This window comes from Chanodichthys erythropterus, chromosome 15 (assembly GCF_024489055.1).
Source record: "Chanodichthys erythropterus isolate Z2021 chromosome 15, ASM2448905v1, whole genome shotgun sequence".
Taxonomy (NCBI): Eukaryota; Metazoa; Chordata; class Actinopteri; order Cypriniformes; family Xenocyprididae; genus Chanodichthys; species Chanodichthys erythropterus.
In genome coordinates this window covers 1,003,519-1,025,563 of record NC_090235.1, presented here as the reverse complement: position 1 = coordinate 1,025,563, position 22,045 = coordinate 1,003,519, and the positions used below count along the sequence as shown (strand labels likewise).

General features: G+C 36.6%; 1 protein-coding gene across 2 annotated transcripts; it reads right to left on the bottom strand.

Annotated features, from left to right (window-relative positions):
* Nucleotides 1–992: 992 nt before the first annotated feature.
* mrpl3 (mitochondrial ribosomal protein L3) lies at nucleotides 993–20,076 on the bottom strand. Of its 2 annotated transcripts, none has more exons than XM_067361425.1 (10): nucleotides 19,860–20,076; nucleotides 19,377–19,558; nucleotides 16,998–17,089; nucleotides 11,719–11,817; nucleotides 10,759–10,858; nucleotides 10,514–10,574; nucleotides 4,701–4,812; nucleotides 2,295–2,372; nucleotides 1,845–1,922; nucleotides 993–1,363 (listed from the first exon to the last, which is right to left on the bottom strand). In XM_067361425.1, exons 1-10 carry the CDS (start codon nucleotides 19,952–19,954, stop codon nucleotides 1,220–1,222), a joined length of 1,041 nt encoding a protein of 346 aa, XP_067217526.1. In that variant the 5' UTR covers nucleotides 19,955–20,076; the 3' UTR covers nucleotides 993–1,219. The 2 variants fall into 2 exon arrangements, with proteins under 2 accessions (XP_067217526.1, XP_067217527.1); XM_067361426.1 differs by having other exon boundaries at nucleotides 19,377–19,555.
* Nucleotides 20,077–22,045: the final 1,969 nt, after the last annotated feature.

Here is a 22,045-nt window from a genome sequence, read left to right as displayed (position 1 = left end):
AGATTCTGTGCTCAAACTTGGCGTCGTCAAGCTACGCCTTTGTTTTGAATAGGCATCTAGCGACCTCTAGCGGTCAGAAATTTTACATATTGCACCTTTAATTACAGGTGAGATTCAGAAAAACATTATCAAAATAGGAGAGCAGATTTATCACTTTTATCAAATGTTTTGAACTCACACAAATCGAAATAACTCTTTAAAGATGCATGTGTGCATGCAGTTTTAGTTTAATATTTAAGTCCCCCTGTGGTGAAAATCAAGTTTTTTAAAGTCTATTTGGTGATTTTAACATACTGTAAGACAAAACATGTGCCAATTCATAAGTCAACACCATTGTATTTTCTCTTTAAATTATTGTGACAGATATGAAGGAGGAGGAGAATTTATGCATGCGTCAGGTTTCTCGGCGAGAAAGACTTCCGCAAAGGATGCAGCTGCGTATCCTCGCTCATAACTCCTCGGGAAGCCTCCTCACTCCTCGTTCCTCCTTGCTGTGCAATTAGAGAACTGAGATGTCCTTCAAGATGGCTGAGCTCGATCGGTTTCCGGGTCATAGGAAGGAGGACGGAGGAGCGAGGAATTGAGGAAGGATATTGAGAAGCACCCCCTGTGTATTAAATGCGGCAAGGGTGTAGAGTTACATTCAAGCTATTTTAAGGCATTAAGATAAGGCACAAAGGCAAAAAAACATTTAAATGTGTCATTCTGGTGATCAGAAATGAGTTTTAAGAGATAAAATTATTGACTACATGGGTTTAGTTTGTTTAGTTTCAGTATTAATGTTGAGTATTGAGTTTTACCATTGATTGTCAAATGTATTATTCTCTGTATTTCTTTAATTCCAAACTCTTAGCCTCAATCATATTATTATTAATATTTAAGTGAATCATTTTATTAGTAATATTTAAGTGAATTATATATGTGTGTGTCTGTGTATTTTATTGCTATAACATATGAAAATACAAGAAATGCAGAGATTATATCAAACAGAATTTATTGTTTAAATACACAACTGCGCTTGACACTTTAACATGATCCAGTTGTTCATACAGAGTTTACTCTGTACCAGAATGTGTGTACTTGACAAAATCACTTCTTTAAAAGTCTTTCGGCTCAGCAAGGCTGAATCCACTAGATGAAAGACCCTGATGATCAAGGGTCACGTCATGCCCCTGCCCTTTAAACCAGCATAAGCAAGAAGACTTGTGGGATCACAACCTCATTCAGGCATGGGCTCCCCAAACTGGAACATGTCCTCATCGTAGAGGTCTTCAGGGAGCTCTTCGTCTCCATCAACAAAGAACGTGGGGAACGGCGGGTTCTTGTTCTTCTCAAACCGAGTGGGCAGAACTGTGTCCCTGACCTGATGGAGCGAACGCAAGCACAATGTTTAGACAACTGGAGAAGAACGTTGCCTCTTAATCAAGATTATAATGCTGTTTTTACTACACTCGACTAAGTACTATGATCGAGTGCAGTATAGTTGCTGAATAACTTTGAGATAGTTCAACTTTCGGTTAAATGTGTATGCAAGCAAACTCTATGAGACAAAACGCTGACTACATATGATCGATTCACTGATGCACTTTGCACACACAATTGCCTCTGTGCATTGATATAGATGAATCACTCAGACTGTGCGCTACCGTGTTAAGGTCAGTGCTAGTGCTGGCATGGACCGTACAGTACATAACTCTTCATTAGCTAAATGTTGCTGAAAGTGAAGAAAGAAGCAAAGAAGATGAAAGCAAAGATGGAGAAGATCCTTCACCTTCAAAAAGATATTCTACCTATGCTTGAGACTTGGCATACTTGAGAGTTTGAGTATTTGTGACGCATTTTACCTTAACGAGACAGTTGCGGTGACCCGGTACAGAACCGTTGACGTAGAGGACGTTATACTTGGTGTTCACCCTCCATATCTGCCAGAGAAAAGACCTTAGTGAAACTACAAATGCTCACACATGACTTTTCTCACTGTGACACCGGGTGACTTTGCAGCAGAGGTGCCTTTTAAGCACAAGATATTATGATACAGTTGAACTTTGAAATTGTGCTTACTTTGTAATAAATCAATTCAATTCGTTTGAGTGCAAAAAATATACAACAAAATGTGTGTATGCTACCCTAAATCTGCAATGCAGCATTTAAACTGCACAGTGCAATGCAGAGAAGTAGGATCAGCAGAACATGCATTTGGATTATGGACAAATGATAACACTGAGCAACATATTTGGATACAAACAATCTCTAAAAGATATAAAAAGGCATTTTGTGCAATCTCATCGATGTACCTTCAATCCATGAACAGTGTCGTATATGTTTCCCATCCTGCCTGGCATCTTCTTTCCTTTGAAAACTTTCGCTGGATCCTGATGGTGAGAATACATATTACTCAACTCATCCATTAACCATTCAAAGGTCACGCTGAGGTCACACTAAACTCTTGAGGGACCATGCCGGACAGTTATGGCTATCTGAAATGACTGACGTGAAACCTCTCAGAGAAAGTGCTTCAAAATCTGAAAAAAATTCAGTGAGAGCAATATATTGTGTTCCTGAGAAGAAATTCAATCAGTTCCTAGCATCTCTGTGACAAAATGTTCAATCGGGATTGAACGGCAGTCTCTGTTTTTACAGATCCATCTTAGATCAACAGGGGGAAAAAATGAGTGCACTGATGAATGCATTATGGAAATTTTAGCAGATACTGATTATCCATGAATACATACATAGTATTTTGAAAGCAATATATAGGCCAATATTAGACATTGATCTACATTTTGATTACAAAAAAAAGATGCTTTATAAAACAGGTACAACTGCAGAAACTCATTATCTATTTATTTTTAATCATTTTTTATATCTTTACCATTCTGTAAAACAGATCAGATCGCTTCTGGTTTAGGTCTTTTGTATGTGCTTCATGAAAAAAATGAGCTGTTTTGTTCAAGATAACTTAAAAGAACCGAGCAAAGATGAGCATAACTGATGTCCTCCGCATATGCAGATTGATATTAAAAAGCTTTTTTCATTTTTCTTCTTCACACTAATGTTTAGATATTGAAAACACCTATAACAATGTGAACTAGGTAGTTTTGCCGATTAACGTCCACAGATATGCAGTCAGTTCATACTGCTGTTAACACTTTCTCTGACAAGCGGATGCAATGAGACCAGTTTTCCGGTTTGGTCATGTGAAGTTCGACATATACCCTAGTCCTGTATCATTACTTCCAGTCTTCAGTGTCACATGATCCTTCATAAATCATATAAGCATTATATATACAGTTGTGCTCAAATTTACATACCCCTTGCAGAATCTGAAAAAATAAGAGGGATCATGCAAAATGTGTGTTCTTTTTTATTTAGTACTGTCCTGAATAAGATATTTTGCACAAAAGATGTTTACATATAGTAAAAAAAAATAGCTGAATTTATAAAAATGACCCATTCAAAAATGTACAAACCCTTGATTCTTAATACTGTGTGTGATTACCTGGATGATCCACAACTGTTTTTATGTTTTGTGATGGTTGTTCATGAATCTCGTTTGTCCTGAACAGTTAAACTGACCAACATTCTTCAGAAAAACCCTCCAGATCCTGCAAATTCTTCAGTTTTCCAGCATCTTTTGCTTATTTGAACCCTTTCCAGGAGTGACTGTGATTTTGAGATCCATCTTTTCACCCAAAGGACAATTGAGGGTCTCAAACACAACTATTAAAATGATTCAAACATTCAATGATGCTCCAGAAGGAAACACAGTGCATTAAGAGCTGGGGGGTGATAACTTTTTGAATTTGAATATCAAGATAAATGTTACTTAATTTGTCTTCCGGGAAACATGCGAGTATCTTCTGTAGCTTCCGATGGGCAGTGCTAAATGAAAGAATTAGACATTTAAACAAAATAAGAAATTTGGACATCTTCATCTTGTTCAAAAGTTTTTACACCCTGGTTCTAAATGCATCATGTTTTCTTCTGTAGCATCAGTGAATGTTTGAATCTTTTTTAATAGTTGTGTTTGAGTCCCTCAGTCATCTTCAGTGTGAAAAGACGGATCTCAAAATCCACTGCTGGAAAGGGTTCAAATATACAGAAGATGCTGGAAAACTGAAGAATTTGCAGGACCTGGAGGACTTTTCTGAAGAATGTTGGGCAGTTTAACAGTTTAGGATAAACAAGATACTCATGAACAACCATCACAAAACATAAAAACAGCTGTGGATCATCCAGGTAACCACACACAGTATTAAGAATCAAGGGTATGTACATTTCTGAACGGGTCATTTTTATAAATTCAGCTATTTTTTGACTATATGTAAACATCTTTTATGCAAAATATCTTATTCAGGACAGTACTAAACTTTACTAAAAATTAATTTGTAGATTCTGCAAGGGGTATGTAAACTTTTGAGCACAATTGTATATATATATATATATATATATTTTATTATTTTTAATTCTAATGCTGATGTCAGGATTCTATGATGAATAGAATCATAAAGTTCAAAAGAACATCTTTTATTTAAAATATTTTTAGTAAAATCTGTTACTGTCACTTTTGATCAATTTAATGCATACTTGCTGAACAAAAGTTATTTCTTTAAAACAATATCTTAGTGACCCCAAACTTTTTAACAGTAGATATTAAGCATTAAGTGACACTCTACAACTACAGAAATAAAAACACTCACCCCTCCCGGCCCGAGAGCGCCTGGCCTCCTGTGCGTTTTAGTTTGTCCATGGGAAGCTGGTTGACCCTTGAACCCCCAACGCTTCATCACTCCCTGAAAACCCTTGCCAATTCTACAATTAAAAAGACCAACAGTTCAATGCAGTAAAGATGTAAACAGAACATTCAGTCATTATACGCTGTGTAACAACATAAGAGATATGTGGATGGAGCTGCAGATAGGCAGGATCTCAGGCGTGAAATAGGGCTGACACGACTCAGACGCTATGATAAATCAAGAGTTCTTTGAAGCAAGGCTCTCTTCAATAAAGGTGATGGGTATAATTTCTTTCAATGTTAAAATACTTCATCCTTTTCCAGCTTAATATTCAGAAAGAAATAGAAGTCATTTGTTGCATCAGCCTAAACACTTTGGTGCCATCAAATCATTGATCTGTTTCTTTGAGCACCCCAACCAGTTTGAGATTGAATCAACTAATGACCCGAGTTTGGGGCGGGACTATCCGTTTATATGACTTATTCAGGAATGTTCAGGAAACCAGTTTGAAAACAATCAATATTTTTGTAATTCCATTTGGTTACACTAGTGGCACTCTTAAAGGGACCCTTAATTTATATCCAAAATTCACTTTTACATTGTTTTTGAACATAATTATGTGTTCACATTGTGCACACAACCACCCTATTATGGTAAAAATCCATCCACCCCAAATATCAGAAACAGTTGGCTTTTTCTCAATACCAAGTATGCAAAGTTGCATCCTTGGCAGTTCAGACTTGGCAAGTTCAACTTGAGTACAAACTTGGCAACTTGGTTACCTGGTTATTCTCACTGTCTTTACAATAAAATGAAATATGATACTAAAAACAAAATATTAAACATTAATGTGATTCAGGCAGTATGTTTATATATACTCTGATTATCTACGCTGTATGTAGCCCTATATGTATAATAAAGTGAAATACGACATAAAACCCTGTCACTTTTTCTTAAATGTCAGTGTTAAAGAACGATAATAGCTATGATAAAGATATAAGAATAAAAGTATAAGAAGCTGTACAACAGTAAATAAAGACAAACAATTCAGTCAAATATACAAAGTCAGCGCTCTAGTACAACGGTATATAAATATATAAAGTTATGAAACTTAACTTTGCCTTCAGCCAAAACAATATGCCCAGAAACAAATAATAGATTCATGAGACCAAAGATTGCCCATTAGATATATGCAAGATGAATTATATCTTATATTAAACAATTAAAGAGACATCAGAGTTAGTGTAAAATGTCAGAAGGACTAGCTGAGGTAAGGCTGTTCTCAACAGAGGTAAATGAGCACCGAGTGCCTGGTGAACGCCTCGATCTCACAACTCTGAAAATGTAGAAGCAACTTATAGGCACTATTTTTATATATAAAGCACAGATTTGAGCTTTAAACGATCTACATTCTCACCTGAAAAAGTCTTAAAACTACATTTCATGACACAATAGCAAAGTATTTTTAAAAATATGCAGGTTTTGCATTATTGAAGCTTGCTGGCTAGTGCAAGATGCATTCTGGGATACCTGGCTGTTTCACGTTCGCATAAGTCACCTCCTGATGCATCCTCGATAAAAGGGGCGGAGCAACAACACATCACATCTGATGTGAACTTTGAATTGGAACAGTCCTTAGGCAGCGACTGATGACGTTTCAAGAAACACAAGTACAGACAAGAATGCATACTGAGAAAGGGCTAGTGTCTCAAAATGAGCCATTCAAGAATGCTATACATTGTGACGTCACAATGTAAGAGGCCTTGCCCACGACTTCTGCAACCTAACCCGAGCCCGACGGGCCCTGAAGAACTCGCAGGTTTTGGGTTAAGGTTTCATGAATAGCTTCGGGTCGGTAACTGAGAAAAACTATATAGGCTGTTGTATAAGCCTTGTGTGGCATCTTCTGTGTTGTGCTCGAAAGAGCGTGCGAGAGTGGGAGCACATTTCTAATTCACATTTAGATATTCACTGTTTTGTGCATGTGCTCCTGCTTTCGCACACTCTTTTGGTCACAACAAGGCACATGACACTCAAACCTATGAGTGCGATAAGGCAAACAATTACTGAGGAAAAACTTATTACAGTGCCAATTGATGCAGGGAAAGCAGCACAACGAATTCTCCCGAATAACAGGTGAGCCAGGGGATATCACAATTATACACAAGCCACTAAAATCACAATAATGTGTGTGAAGTGAATGACTACTGAGAGCAGCCACAAATCAAATAACCGCGCTGCAGTCTATAGTGTCTCAGAAATCAGAGCTTTGTCAAGAGTAGGTCTACTGTAAAATACTACATCATTTGATAAATTTATATGTTTTAAACATTGTATGATATCATAGATGAATAAGTGTAAACTCTATGAATGAAATGAGCCAAGCGCGTTCGTAAATCAAATAGCTGCGTTTCTCTTGCGTGTCTCAGATATCAGCTTTGTTTACAGCCTACTTTTGACATTGTACATTGTACGATACATGACTAAGTGAAGAATGAAATGAAGCGCGATAGCATGTCAAATGGCTTCTGTGCGTCTTTTCTACTACTAGCCTGATGTTTCTGTCTATTTAAACGTTGTACGATATGATCCGGTCATTCCACCAATAAATAGCTCAGCGGTTACGTGCAGTGTAGGATAGCAAGAATGGTACATCTCTATAACAATGGATTTCGGGTTCGGGTCAAATGATCTCGGGTACGGGCTGGGTTCGGGCCTCAGTTTAAAGTCAAGTCAAGTCACCTTCATTTATATAGCGCTTTTTACAATGCAGATTGTGTCAAAGCAGCTTTACATTGATAATTGGTATATAATTTTTCCTTTTAAAGAATAGTGTCAATGCAGGCAGATCAAAAGCACTGTTGAATAAATGTCAAGGATACTGTTGAATATCAAATGTCAAGTCAAATTAAATTAAATTAGGGCTGCACGATTAATCGTATTTTATCACGATAATGATATCTGCTTCTCTCGATTGATTTTAAATAATCATCACGATATTGGCCCGCTCTATGAAAATGAACATAATTTGGAAATATTGGAATATTAGGAATTTCGCTGTTTTATCTTTTGAAGTTCCTAAAGGTTTTACCAGTTTTCATAATGTTGATCAGCTAGAAATGATTTTTCTTTGCTTTACGAATTTGCCGGGCAATTTGAATCTGGTTTGTCTTATTGCAAACGAATTGTGTTAAAGCCTGTGCAGACCTCTACCACGACTGGCAATGGAATCGGCCCTATTATCTTAACTTCTCCCCTGAGTGAGTCACCGTCCGCCACGTTTATGTCCTTGCTAAAGCATTTAAAAGCAGCATTCAAGTAAGAAATTGATTCTTATTAAAGCTACTAAAGTTATTCAATCAAGAGCAGTGAGTAATTTTCTGCAGCAGCTTATTTTGCATTTAAAGATACACACATAAAAACAACATGTTTTAGCTTCCACCCAAAAAGGGGCAATTACAGCATGGTATAATAAATGATCTGTGGGGTAATTTGAGCTGAAATTGAAACGGGCACATTCTGGAGACACCAGAGATTTATATTACATCTTTAAAAGGTCCCCTTTAAAATGAACAATTGCACATATTGTGAAGTATTTTAGAGAATGGTTCCTTTCTATTATTCAAATTGAAAAATCACAATGAATTACTGTGAATTCCCATGGACGTCATTAAATCATTTTTCTCTTATCACCGTATAGCTGCATTGAAACAATCTGGATTGTATAAAGCGCTATATAAAGGTGACTTTTCTTGACATTTACTGCTCTTTTATCAATGACCTACAGGCTAGAGAAAGTCTCTCTGTGGTTTCTCAAAGGCCTTTCTCTCATATATAATCAAGTGATCAAGTGTAAATCTGTTTAGAAAGGAAATCTCAGGCTAATCTACCACAGAAAGAGCTGAAGTGACTCTCAGCCGGCCCTGGCACTCGCTCCCTGAGATTTACACACTCATTATTTGATGAGAAGATGAGGCTGTTTAAATTATATGGATGGAGGAAGGGAGGGTGTGAAAGGGAAAGAGAGAGACCAGGCACTCCCATTTGGGACAGGAGGATGCACACTTCCGCTGACTAAAATATCAGTCAATCAAATTTTCTGTCAGCATTTGAAAAATGCATCTAAGTCAGAAAATGCCATTTAAGTCAGAGTGTAAAAACATTTCTGCAGCAAAACTTTAATTAAAAATTAATCTAAGAATGAAGCCAAAGAACAATATCTGGTGTTGGTTTAATCATCAGCCAATAAAAAAATTAAACATCATGCATGTTAGAATCACTAAATGGAAATTCAAAAAATAATGACAGATACATTCCGCTCGAACAGACAAGAGATTCCCATCCCAAACTCATGCCACTGGTTGAGCCAATGTTACTATGCCGGGTTGGTCAAACAAACATTTTTTCATAGAGCCACAGTGTTTAAAGGTGGGATGAATCTACAAATGGATTATTTATAGTTTTATAGTCTCTGCATATTAAAGGGCACCTATTATGCAAAATTCACTTTTACATGGTGTTTGACCATAAATGTGTGTTGGCAGTGTGTGAGCAAAACCACCCTAGAATGAGAAAAATCCACCCAGTGTTTTTTTTACAATCTCAATAATTCATAAGCACTGTCTCAGAACGCCCTGTTCTAAGATTGCTCTCAGTGTGACGTAGAATTGCGCTAAGCCCCACCCACGTGGTTTTGGCATAGACCCCGCCGTCGGTGATCTGTCAACCATCCTCCATTGTTTCAACGACAGCCGGTGTTCTGTTGTGGGATGTAATAATGAACATAGTAGGTTTTACTTACTTCCGACATCAGAGCCACTGAAAACGCAGTGGATGGATTTTATTTACGAAGGAAAGGCTCCACTCAAAATTCCAAAATATGTTTATGTTTGCGCTAATCATTTTTTGACTGACTGTTTTGAGAACGAGGGTCAATTCAAAGCAGGTCTTGCTTCAAAGTTAATCCTCAAGTGTGGATCGTTGCCTACTGTTCGCGATCCAACGTCACCTCCAGAAGAAGTAAGTGTATTTAATGTTTTTTGAGCAAATAGTCATTTCAGTCGATGTCAGCCAATTCAATAACAAATGCGTCTAAAGTTGTTGTCGTCGTCGTAGAATGTCTGTGTATATAATTTAAACCTTGTTTGTATAGTGTGTATCTAACGTACTTAGCAAACGTTATCACAGTATTTGTGTTTGTAGTTTCAAAAAAATGTGCGAACGTTATCACAGTGTGTGTGTTACACATCCATAATTGCAAAGGGGACGCGATTAAAACTCTATAAGTACATAAATGTATCAAATAACCATTCAGAGACGTCCTGCTCCGTTCTCAATTGTGTTTCTTCTGCCGGAGTCTCTTCATCATCTGGGTCTGATTCCGGTTCAAACATGTACGGCTGAATAACATACAAAACAGCGGGTCTCTCATTCTCAGCCATTCTGCTTCTACCGACTGTTTATTGCCATAGGTATGCAAGTTACGCCCTCATCCAAAGGCAGGGCGGGGATATGCAGCTCATTTATATTTAAAGTGGTACACACCAAAACAGCTCTTTTTAAAACAGGCCCCAAAAATGACATTTTCAAATGGTTATAATAAATTAACTGTGGGGTATTTTGTGCTGAAACTTCACAAATACATTCTGGGGACACCCAAGACCAATATTACATCTTGTAAAAAGGGGCATAATAGGTGCCCTTTAAGCTTGGCTATATAAGAAAATTACATTTTTAAGAATCTCAAGGTGCTCTGTGTGCGGTTATATTTGACTCACGTTTTCGCTGTGACGTCCACATATTGTCCTGGGCGGAAGTGAGCTGCATAGAGAGGAGTGCCTAGATAAAACAAAAAATACAAAGCAGAAATGAAAAAGAAACAAAACATGAACACACGTCATATGGTTTAAACCACAAACATCATAAGGTTTATTTACTAAAAAATTTAATTAAAAGGTATACAGCTGAAAAAACTTTATTCTTTATCTGGCAATAAGTAAAGAGTTCTGACAGGTGAAGTTACCTGGTTTGATGATGGCATTGTCTGACACACAAAATGTGGTGAGTTTCTGTTTGGGAGGAACTCCTGCATTCCGGAAAATCTCTAAATATCCCTCTGGCCTCTGAGAGAAAGACAGATTGACTTTCAGTTGCTTCAAGTGATTTACTAACTTATATAATCCTTAAAAAAGGAGAAAGGGAGAAGAAAAAGAGAATAGATTAAACCCAAACAGCTTTGCTGTGTTTTGGGAGTTGGTTGACAGCAAAGAGACTCAAAGCTCAGACTGAAGGTCAGGACAATTGACAATTACACTTCAAGCAGCACTTTGTGGCAGCTGTCAAATACAGACAAACACTAGCTTACTGCCCATCCCCCCCAAAAAAAAGGACACCAACCTAAGTTTTTTTTTTTTATTACAAATTCCATAGACTTTTATATTTTAGCAGTTTTACAAAATCTTCCCCTTCATCACATGCACATTTTGTTTCTTTTCCAGCACCAACAGTTTCACTAATAGAGAAAGACAAGTGAGAGAGAGGGGCAAGAGAAGAATAGTTATACAAGAGACGAGAAGTCCTGGTTTCCCAATTAAATTTTCCCTAACATGTGTGCACACACACACACACACACACACACATACACATACACATACACATACACATACACATACACATACACATACACATACACATATATATATATATATATATATATATATATATATATATATATATATATATATATATATATATATATAAATAAAGGTGACCTCTACTCTGAAATTTTTCTCCAGGAGCTCTTCAGGACTTATTATACTCCCTCTCCACAGAAACAGAAAAGCTCTAGTCTATTATTCTGTTCCACCTCAGAGAGGTCAAGGATCACCAGAAAGGTGAAGAGACAAGGGTTCGTTATGAGGGGGAGAGTGTGTGTGGATAAGAGCAATCTTACTGGAAAAAACGTTATACGTTTCTTACTCACATGCAACGGAGAGACATTTTTTCCACCCACGATCAGAGCTGCTGTGTGCCCATTATACTCTTCCTTGGACAGATGTTTCACCACATGACAGTCCTGCACCTGAGAGAGATGTGGATGTGATAAAATTGTTATCAGGTTATTTTCAATATATAAAAAAAAAAAAAATAGTTTGAATGACTGCCAGAGAAACTTCTGATGAGACTTTTTGAAATAAATATAAATTATATATATTAAATAAATTATATATATATATATATATGTCAATGACATGAATTTTCTGTCCAGTTGCATTTTTTTCTCAGTTAAAATTTGGCTTAAATGCATTAAATAATATATATATATATATATATATGTAGTACCTCTCCTGTGCAATCACTTTAACTTTTCAAAAAACATAAGTAATTTGTAATTTTTGTTATTTAAAGTGTCAAAATATCATGTGGTGCAACCGTCTGGCTATAACTTCTGTTTCTTGAAATGTCTCTGAAATTATTAGTTTATAATTAGTTATTAGTTATAATTTTCTGCACTAATTGGCATGATTTCCAACATGTTTTGTAATCCTGTACAAAACTGCAAAGCATTCCTATTTATATTTCTATCATAATATACAAAACAAACTTTGTCCGATGATGTCCATTTTATGAAAATCCATGTTGAAATCCATTCAAAGACAGGAGGTTGCATCATATACCAATTTGCGAAGGACCCATGGAAGCCGCGAACAGGTTTGTAACAGTCTTAAATTTGGAAAAAAATAACTTCTTTTTAACGGCTGTTATGTAGTTCCCACATTTGGATATCACGTGGTATGACCTCAAAAAAACAATGAATATCGAGTTATTTTTCTGCAAATATATACTTTCATTACAAATTTCATAGTGACGTTTTGTGGGAAGCTAGTTTGTTTTATTTAGGTGGCCTATTCTGTGCCTGTAAATTTTGACTGAATTTGAAAACGTCATGTGGTGCGACCAAATATCATGTGGTGCGACCACTGCAGAGTGTTTTCTATGATAGATATATGTCCTAGATTGACAGTTTTTGTGCATTTATATTAAATAGATAATTTATATACATAAAGTACTTTATTTTAGTATAATTTGGAATAGATTTTTATGCAATTTGGGTCATTTTATAAAAATATTTATGTTTTAGGATTTTTTGATGAATAGAAAGTTCAAAAGAACAGCATTTATTTGAAATAAAATCTTTTGTAAAATTATAAATGTCTTTACTGTCACTTTAGATCAATTTAAATGTGTCCTTGATGAATTAAAGAATTATTTCATTAATTTCAACTTAAATCAACTTAAATTAAATGGTGCACTTTTTGCGATGTGATTTTTTTTATATATATATATATATATATAAAAAAAAAAAAAAAAGTGTATAAAATTTGTGTTCTAGAAAATTCTGTGAAATTTTAATAAAATCTGGTTTAAATGTATTTTTGGTATAAAACTGATTGTTAATTGATCTCTTTAAATAGATTTTTAATTAAATGTAAGGTCTTCGTGTCATTTGGAGCGACGACACATCATGTGCTGCGACCAATAACTGCAATAACTGTATTCAATTAAAAATAAAATATCTTATTTATGTGGCTGAAATCTGAATCACTGATACAGCATCCTTAAGTGAATAGTATTTTTAAAACATTTTTATCAGTTTTATGCGATTTACAGGAAAAATAAGTTTTAAACTACATTTAAGAAGGTAACTGAAGTTATAGAGCAAAAATATAAGGTCATTCTTTACAGAATCTCAAACAAACTGCAAATACTTCCAGTTTAATTACTGAGAACTTGGGGAAAAAAAAAAAAAAAAAAAAAGTTATGCATGTTATGTGTACACAACATTCTAAATGTTTGAACAATTTCAATAGATATTATTATTATTTGTATTTTAAAATTGGCCTGTCGAAAATTCTTATATTTCATTGACTCATATATTATTTATATTATACACACACATGTATGCATGTAGTCATGTGAAAGAGAAAGGACACCCTTTTGAATACTATGGTTTTACATATCAGGACATTATAAAAAAAATCATCTGGTCCTTGGCAGGTCTTGAAATTAGATAAATACAACCTTAGATGTACAGCAACACATGACATTTTACAGTGTCATGGTTTTATTTAACAAAAACTAGGCCAAAATAGAGAAGCCATATTGACAAACTAAGTACACCCTTACTGCTTCCATAGGAATTAAGAGGGTAAGTAGCAGTCAGGCACTGCTAATCAAATGCCTTGATCATTAGCAAGTGTGACTGACCAACTTTATAAAAACAGTACATCAGCAATGATCTTAATGAAGCAATTGTTGCTGCCCATCAATTTAGGAAGGGTTATACGGACATTTCCAAACAATTTAAAGTCCATCATTCTACAGTGAGAAAGATTATTCACAAGTGGAAAGCATTCAATAGACAGTTGCCAATCTTCCCAGGAGTGGACATCCCAGCAAATTCATCCCAAAGTCAAACCATGCACTGCTCAAAGAAACTGCAAAAAAACCAAGAACTACACATACTCTACAGGCCTTAGTTAGCATGTTAAATGTTAAAGTTAATGACAGTACAATTAGAAAAACACTGAACAAGTATGGCATGTTTGGAAGGGTTGCCAAGAGAAGATTTCCTCCCTCTAAAAAGAACACAGCAGCACGGCTTAGGTTTGCAAAGTTGCATCTGAATAAACCACAAGACTTCTGGAACAATGTCCTATGGAGAGACGAGACCAAAGGGGAAATGTTTGGCCATACTCATACTAACTGTCAAGCACGGTGGTGGAGGGTTTTTGGCTTGTTTTGCAGCCACAGAACCTGGGCACCTTTCATTGATGCAAGTTGACCATGAACTCCTCTGTATAGCAAAGTATTCTAGAGTCAAAAGTATTCTAGAGTCAAATGTACTCTAGAGTCAAACGCTCCGATGCTTCATGAAGCAGTGTTTTGAAATCGGCCATCACTAAATAAGTCGTTATTTTGTTTTTTTTGGCACAGCAAAAAATATTCTTGTCGCTTTATAATATTAATATTGAACCACTGTACTCACATGAACTGATTTAAATATGTTTTTAGTACCTTTATGGATCTTGAGAGAGAAAATGTCATTGCTGGCTATGAAGGCCTCACTGAGCCATCGGATTTCAACAAAAATATCTTAATTTGTGTTCTGAAAATGAAAGAAGGTCTTACGGGTTTGGAACGACATGAGGGTGAGTACTTAATGACAGAATTTTCATTTTTGGGTAAACTAACCCTTTAAGTTCAAAGTAAGTACAGTGCACAGTATAAATGAGTACACCTGACCACATCTGAACAATGTTATTAAAAAACTAAAAGAAAATTAAATGTTTCTTAGATATAAAGATTAATTTCTAAATTGGGTTTCAGAGGGGTATGATCATTCATACTGTGTACAGTATCTTAACTTTCACTGCAACTTTTCAAAGGGGCAAAGTGCTGAAACCCCTTTATACTGTATTTAATGGAAAATATATTAACCTCACAATATATTAAATTGACAAAGAATGATAAAAAGCTTACACAACAACTCTTGCTTACTGATATGAACAAGTGATTTATCTTTCATTCAAAGCCACATAAAGCAATTTTGGATTTAGAATCATAGTCAACTATTTAATAGACACTTTTCACATTTCTGTAGTTCTCAGAACTGATATAATTTTGGCTGGGTAAAAACATAGATACTGTTTAGTGGAAGTATAATGTAGCGGTGAACTACAGCAAATATAACTGTGTGTTCTTATTTTTCCCCAGCAGCTACAACTCCTTAAAAATAATAATAAATCAAGTCAAGTTAATGTAGTATCTGGTAAAGACATATTATAATAATAATGCAATCAATCAGTCAATAAATAAAGTTTAACCCACTTGCATCTGGTCCATTGATGAAGCCATATCTAATTGTTTTACAACAGGTGTCCAATCACAACAGACTTCCGGAAAAACTGAATTGACCAATGACATTTGAGGTTACACTGAAATAAGTAAAATCCCGCCCCATGACTGTCAAAAATAAAAAGTGTTCGAGCGAGCGAAATAGAAGATCGAGCGCGAGTGTGGGAAGTGATGAAGCGCGTGCCGCGATTCGTGTCCGAGCACGCGAGGGCTTGATCTGCGCGCACAGTATGGCAAGCCAAAAGGGTCTAAATTCAGACCCTTTTGGCTTTCCATAGCAGAGGAGATGTCATGCGCGCGCGGGTTTAAAATGAGCTCGCGGGCTCCCGTTTCCTCGTGTGTAGATCTGTTATCCTCTCGCGGAAGTGATTTACTATGCGCACAAGCATCAGTTGTGCGCTCGGTCATTAATGGCATTATGATTCCGCCATAATCAAGGAGTTACACTGGCCCAGTCAGTGTCCAGAGCTCAACCAGAATCTAAGCGATTCTGAGCGGAGTAACTTCCTGTTGACGTTTGAAGTGTTGTCAAACAAATCAGAGGCTAGCTAGACCTCCTCCTCCCCTCCCATCCGTGCTTCCTGAAACAGTCATGAACGCACATTTAAAATCATTCTTGTCGGTTATTGGCTGGAACATGTTTATTATGTTTTGTGGTCCAGGCTGCACCAGTTTGTTTTTATTGCCGTTTTCGGAGCTTTTGGCGACTACAGAGACTGCGTTTTTTTACAGTGTGTTCAGGGGACAGGCAGCTATCGGATAGTGGGGGGATTTTTGCTGTATGTGACATCGCTTAGAGGACCTTTAAGAGAGCCGTGCATAAACAGATGCCCACAAACCTCAATGAACTGAACCAACGTTGTAAAGGGCCATTGTGGAGGGCCAAAATTCCTCCACAATGATGTGAGAGACTGATAAAGTTATACAGAAAATGATTACTTCAATTTATTGCTGATAAAGGTGGTTCTACAAGCAATTAAATCATAGTTTGTCACACATGGCTCCTTGATTTTGGCTTTATTTTTGTTAAATACATAACACTGTGTAATATGTCACGTGTTGTTGTTTATCTGAGGTTAATTTCAAGACCTGCTGAGGACCAAATGATTTTTTATTATGTCCTGATATGTACACACTGTATGTATGTATATTTTAAGTGTATTAATTTTACAATAACACTATTTAATTTCTTCACTTAATGCAATGGCTTTTGAACCTGAAAACTGAAGGAAGACTGTTTGTTTGTAATTGACTTTTTTTTTTTTACTTCTTGTACACACAAGATCTATAGACGTGATGTCATCTCCTCCTCTGTAATTAAGTGACGAACTTGATCCTCTTTACCTGTAGCATGGTCACCACGTGTCTCTCTCCAGATTTGGTCCACACGGGCATCATTCCAAGTTTAACAGCCACAAGACCGACTCTTCGACTCCCTAAAGAGATGCAGATTACAAATCAATACAACCATAAAAACTGAAGTATCAATCAAGCAACCATGTAAACAACCCAACTGAGCCAGTATTGCCAGTCAAATGATAATTATCATATTTGTATGATAATTATGACCTCTGTAAGAGGTACCATCAATAATTTAAAAAAATCCCATAATTTTTAATAATTCAAGAATTTTGTGACACTTCAAACGATGGTCGTTGTAATTAGGGTGCGATTTGTGAAAAAACCAGAGGGGGGATGTTTTTTCTTTTTTTTTTTTTCCTGGAAAATAAATCATAAACCACAGTTTTAACCTTGAGATTTAAGAAACTAATAGTTCTTAATTTCTGATAGGAATGAAAAATCAATCAGTAGTTATTGATTAGGTCACAAAAAGTAGTTCAGGAGCATGCTCCCCTGAGAAAAATTAGATTTCCCTGGTGTACATATTTGCATTTTAAGACATTTTAAGCCCAACAAATTGGATAACAAACGCTTTAAAACCATGTCAACAAATACATACATGCATGCACAGATTTGAGGCAGCTTTAAAGGATTAGTTAACCCAAAAATGAAAATTCTGTCATTTATTACTCACCCTCATGCCGTTCCACACCTGTAAGACCTAAAATAAGACACAAATTAAGATATTTTAGTTGAAATCCGATGGCTCAGTGAGGCCTTCGTAGGAAGCAATGACATTTCCTCTCTCAAGATCCATAAAGGTACTAAAAACATATTTAAATCTGTTCATGTGAGTACAGTGGTTCAATATTAATAATATAAAGCAACGGGTTTTTTTTTTTGGTGCACCAAAAAAAACCACTTACTTAGTGATGGCCGATTTCAAAACACTGCTTCATGGAGCATCGGAGCGTTATGAATCAGTGTATCGAATCATGATTCAGACCGCGTGTCAAACTGTCAACGGTTGAAATCACGTGACTTTGGCGCTCCGAACAGCTGATTCGATACACTGATTCATAACGCTCCGATGCTTCATGAAGCAGTGTTTTGAAATCGGCCATCACTAAATAAGTCATTATTTCGTTTTTTTTGGCACTCCAAAAATATTCTCGTCGATTTATAATATTAACATTGAGCCACTGTACTCACATGAACCGATTTAGATATGTTTTTAGTACCTTTATGGATATTGAGAGAGTAAATGTCATTGCTCCCTATGAAGGCTTCACTGAGGCATTGGATTTCAACTAAAATATCTTAATTTGTGTTCTGAAGATTAACGATGGTCTTACAGGTGTGGAATGGCATGAGGGTAAGTAATAAATGACAGAATTTTCATTTTTGGGTGAACTAACCCTTTAATCGCATGTTTGGTAATTTCATGACTTAATTTACAACAGAACAACAACGTTGCATGCTTGTAGTTTTTTTTTTCGCTTTATTTCATATATAATAAAGTTACATATATGATTCGCGTGTGCAATTCTTGAGTGCTCGCCATGAGCACAGTACAACGGCTGAATGGACAGTTGTTAATTTTTCTGAGGTTTACTGACATAGCCTGACAACATCTCATCTGACCGCAGTTCACTGTTGTTCAACTGAAGTTCCTTCGTTGTCACCTTCCGCGCTCGTTTGACTTGCACCTGGCGCTGAGGTGAAGTTGGAATGTGCGTCTGAAAAGTGTCCCATTTGTTGTGGTCGACTATATAACGCAGCGTTTTACTTGGTGATGTTTTAAAAAATATTTTTATTTTTGATATTTTGTGCTCTGTTGGTGGTTTGTGAAGTAGCATCACCCGGGGGGATATTTATTTATCCCCACCGGGGATAAAAATAATTCAGCAGGGATACATAGAGCAGAAGGGGGGAAATCCCCCCATTCCCCCTACAAATCGCACCCTGGTTGTAATCATATAGGGCTTCTATACTCATTGATCTAGTTATAGATTCTACATCTACCATCATGATTGTGAAGAGAAGGTGGTGTTACACATGGTGTCTTCCATCTCATCTCATGTTACGTCTTCTTTACCAATCATCATGGAGAATGACTCCCTCTCAAGAGCACAAGTTAATGTTCTTGCCGCGGCACTTAGGTTAGTTGTTTTCAAGCTGAAGTCAACGGTTTAGCAATAAAGTATAGAAAATGAGTTTAGAACTTCCCACTAAGGTATACCTAGTTATTTATCTATTGTGGTAATTTGCTTGGACATTTCCAATCTGGCAACATTGTACTGAGCACAAGCACGCTGCCTCCTCTTGGACCGGAGAGGAAATGACACCCACATACTCCAGACTTGTGGCATTGCAACCCACCTTCCTCCCACTCATGTCTGGGCCACGGCTCATCCTTGAGGGGGTTGAGTTTGTCTGTGGTCAGTTGTTGGTATTCATCTGTAATAATCTTCTTCACAAAGGAAGCATTATCTTCTGTGAGGTGTTCATCCCACCATGTGTTCGTCCGATGCGTCCTTACACACTGAATGACAGGAGTTCTGCTGAGAGACACAAAACACAGAGGCATGATGGTAACTGTCACGCATTGTACGTAAAATCACGTTAAAAAAATAGATACTACTGACAGTGATACTACATAACGTTAGTAGTTGTTAAATGTGATACTACTGAGCAATTCCTAAATAATAAGATTTGGTGTATTTGTACAATTCAAAGTCAAAATTACTGATATCAAATTATTAAACGAGTATATATGGTATATGTGAATATGATCTTGAGTTAGGGATTACATTCTTTTATGAAAATAGTCTGTTTTTAACGTTAATAACTGTAATCAAATACCTCTGCAGAGCTGCTCCAGTTCGGCAAACGATTACTGGCGCTCCTCTTAGCAAACCATCAGCAAGACTAATAAACCTACACGTCAGCGCTGTCATTTTTATTATTATTTACAGTTATCATACAAAACACAGCAGCTCAATCATTCAGCCCGATCCCATCATTGTACTCAACATGACAGTCTCGTGTTTGTCCTGAAGTAGAATGTCATTCCTTTAACTTCCGGTGTCACACGGAAATACGGTCGCTAGTCTCTTCTGCTTCAATATCGTTCCTTTACATTATTAGTTCCCCAAGCAAGCAGTAGTGTTTTTGTTGTTGTTGTTTGAGTTTTTGTTTGTTTGTTTGTTTTTAAACGAAAAAAAAAATTATCATTTACAGCTCTGTTGTGATTTTTAAGCTGTTTCCAAGTAGTTATCAGCGTAAACGTGTTTGCAGGTCTCTCAGTCTGATCTGGGGCTTGTTTCAGAAAGGAGGTGAAGTGAAAACTCTGAGTATGTTAACCCTGAAATGAGAAACTCTGGGTTTTCCGTTTCAGAGTAAGTCAACTCAGAGTTCAAGTTTTAACTCAGAGTTGGTTGAACCTCCAAATTGAAACAGGCCCCTTGTCTGTTGATGTATAATAATAATAATGATATAGATTTTGCAAGGTTTTTGATGAAAACATTCCAGGATTTTTCTCCATATAGTGGACTTCAATGGCCTCCAAACAGTTGAAGGTCAAAATTAGTTTCATTGCTGCTTCAAAGTGTTCTACCCGATCCCAGACAAGGAATAAGGGTCTTATCTAGAGAAACCATCACTCATTTTCTAAAAAAAATTACGTTTCAACCATAAATACCATAAATATACGTTTTAACCATAAATGCTCATCTTGAACTAGAGTTGCGTCCCAATTGATGTACTTATGCACTATTCTATGAAGTTTTTAAGTATAAATAGTGTGAGTAGTGCGCTCACACTGAAAATTCCAAAAATAAAAAGTACATTTTAAATACCCGGGTGATGCACTAAATTAACGGAAAAAATGAATTGTGGGATGTTGGACACTTCGTGCACTCAGCTGTCGCAGCTTTAATTACGTAGTGGAGGGGGAGAGGGTATCAAACTCCGATGTTAAATGACAAAATAACTTTATACAATTCACGCACTACATGGATGAGTGCATAGTGCACAAGTACATAGTGTATAAGTGCATAGTGTATAGTGCGTCATTTGGGACGCAACTTAGCTCTCTTCTTCTTCTTCTCTATTAGAATTCCAGCAGTGTAGACACTGCTAAGTGTATTACTGCCCTCCTCAGGTCAAAGTTTGAACTAATTGTTATATACTTGCACTAGCATATTGTATATGAGAATTTAGTTCAAACTTTGACCTGTGGAGGGGGAGCAGCTGTCTTTATAGTCCCTTGAACAGTAACTCTGGTTACTAACTGCCATAAAATAAACCAAATCTTTCATTTTACATTTTACATTTTACAATTGCAAATTCTTATTTCCATGCACTCACTAAACTAATTATTATAATGTTACCCTGTGACATGACATATTTAATTTTCACATGTATTAATGTGTAGAATGCATTTGGAGAATCTCCTTGTTTGTCCTGCAAAAGTCTGATCAAAGTTGAACCAGGACTAAATGCATCCTGTCTACTCGCAGTGGAGCAAGAAAATTGTTTTTCTGCCATTTATCCAATGTTATTTGTTTAGTAATCCTAGGAGAGCTATTTTAAACCTTGCTAACTTCAAATTATAAACTGAGATGCAGAAAAGACAAACCATCTGGTGGATTATGAGATTAGGAAGGTAAAGGATTTGAGGAGGACCTCATGCTCTCGTCTCGTCTACCATGGGTTTTCTGGCTTCTCTGTCCTGCCAGCTGCTGCTTCATTCATGCTGCCAGCTACCTCATTCATCATGCCAGCTGCTTCTTCCTCCAACCTGCCAGTTACGTTTTCCTCCAACCTACCATGCAGTATCCTCAACCACCCTGCTACCAGCCTCCTCCACTCATGGCTGGGTCCACAGTCCAGCCCGCTGCCACTGACGTTCACACTCAGGGCTATGAGGAGCATTAAGTATGTACATATTGCAGCAGCAACAGGTGATTCCTTCCAGACTTCAGGATAAACTGACCACACATCAGTTTTGGATCACATTTTAGGCTGTTTTCACTCCTAGAAATCTG

What these genes read in the sequence shown, in the direction of transcription:
- mrpl3 (XM_067361425.1), bottom strand. Translation starts at nt 19,954, where the DNA reads ATGACAGCGCTGACGTGTAGGTTTATTAGTCTTGCTGATGGTTTGCTA. An exon ending in AAAATGTCTCTCCGTTGCAT is followed by an intron (nt 10,859 to 11,718) that starts GTGAGTAAGAAA and finishes TCTTTCTCTCAG; the next exon opens with AGGCCAGAGGGATATTTAGA. An exon ending in GCGCTCTCGGGCCGGGAGGG is followed by an intron (nt 2,373 to 4,700) that starts GTGAGTGTTTTT and finishes TCTCACCATCAG; the next exon opens with GATCCAGCGAAAGTTTTCAA.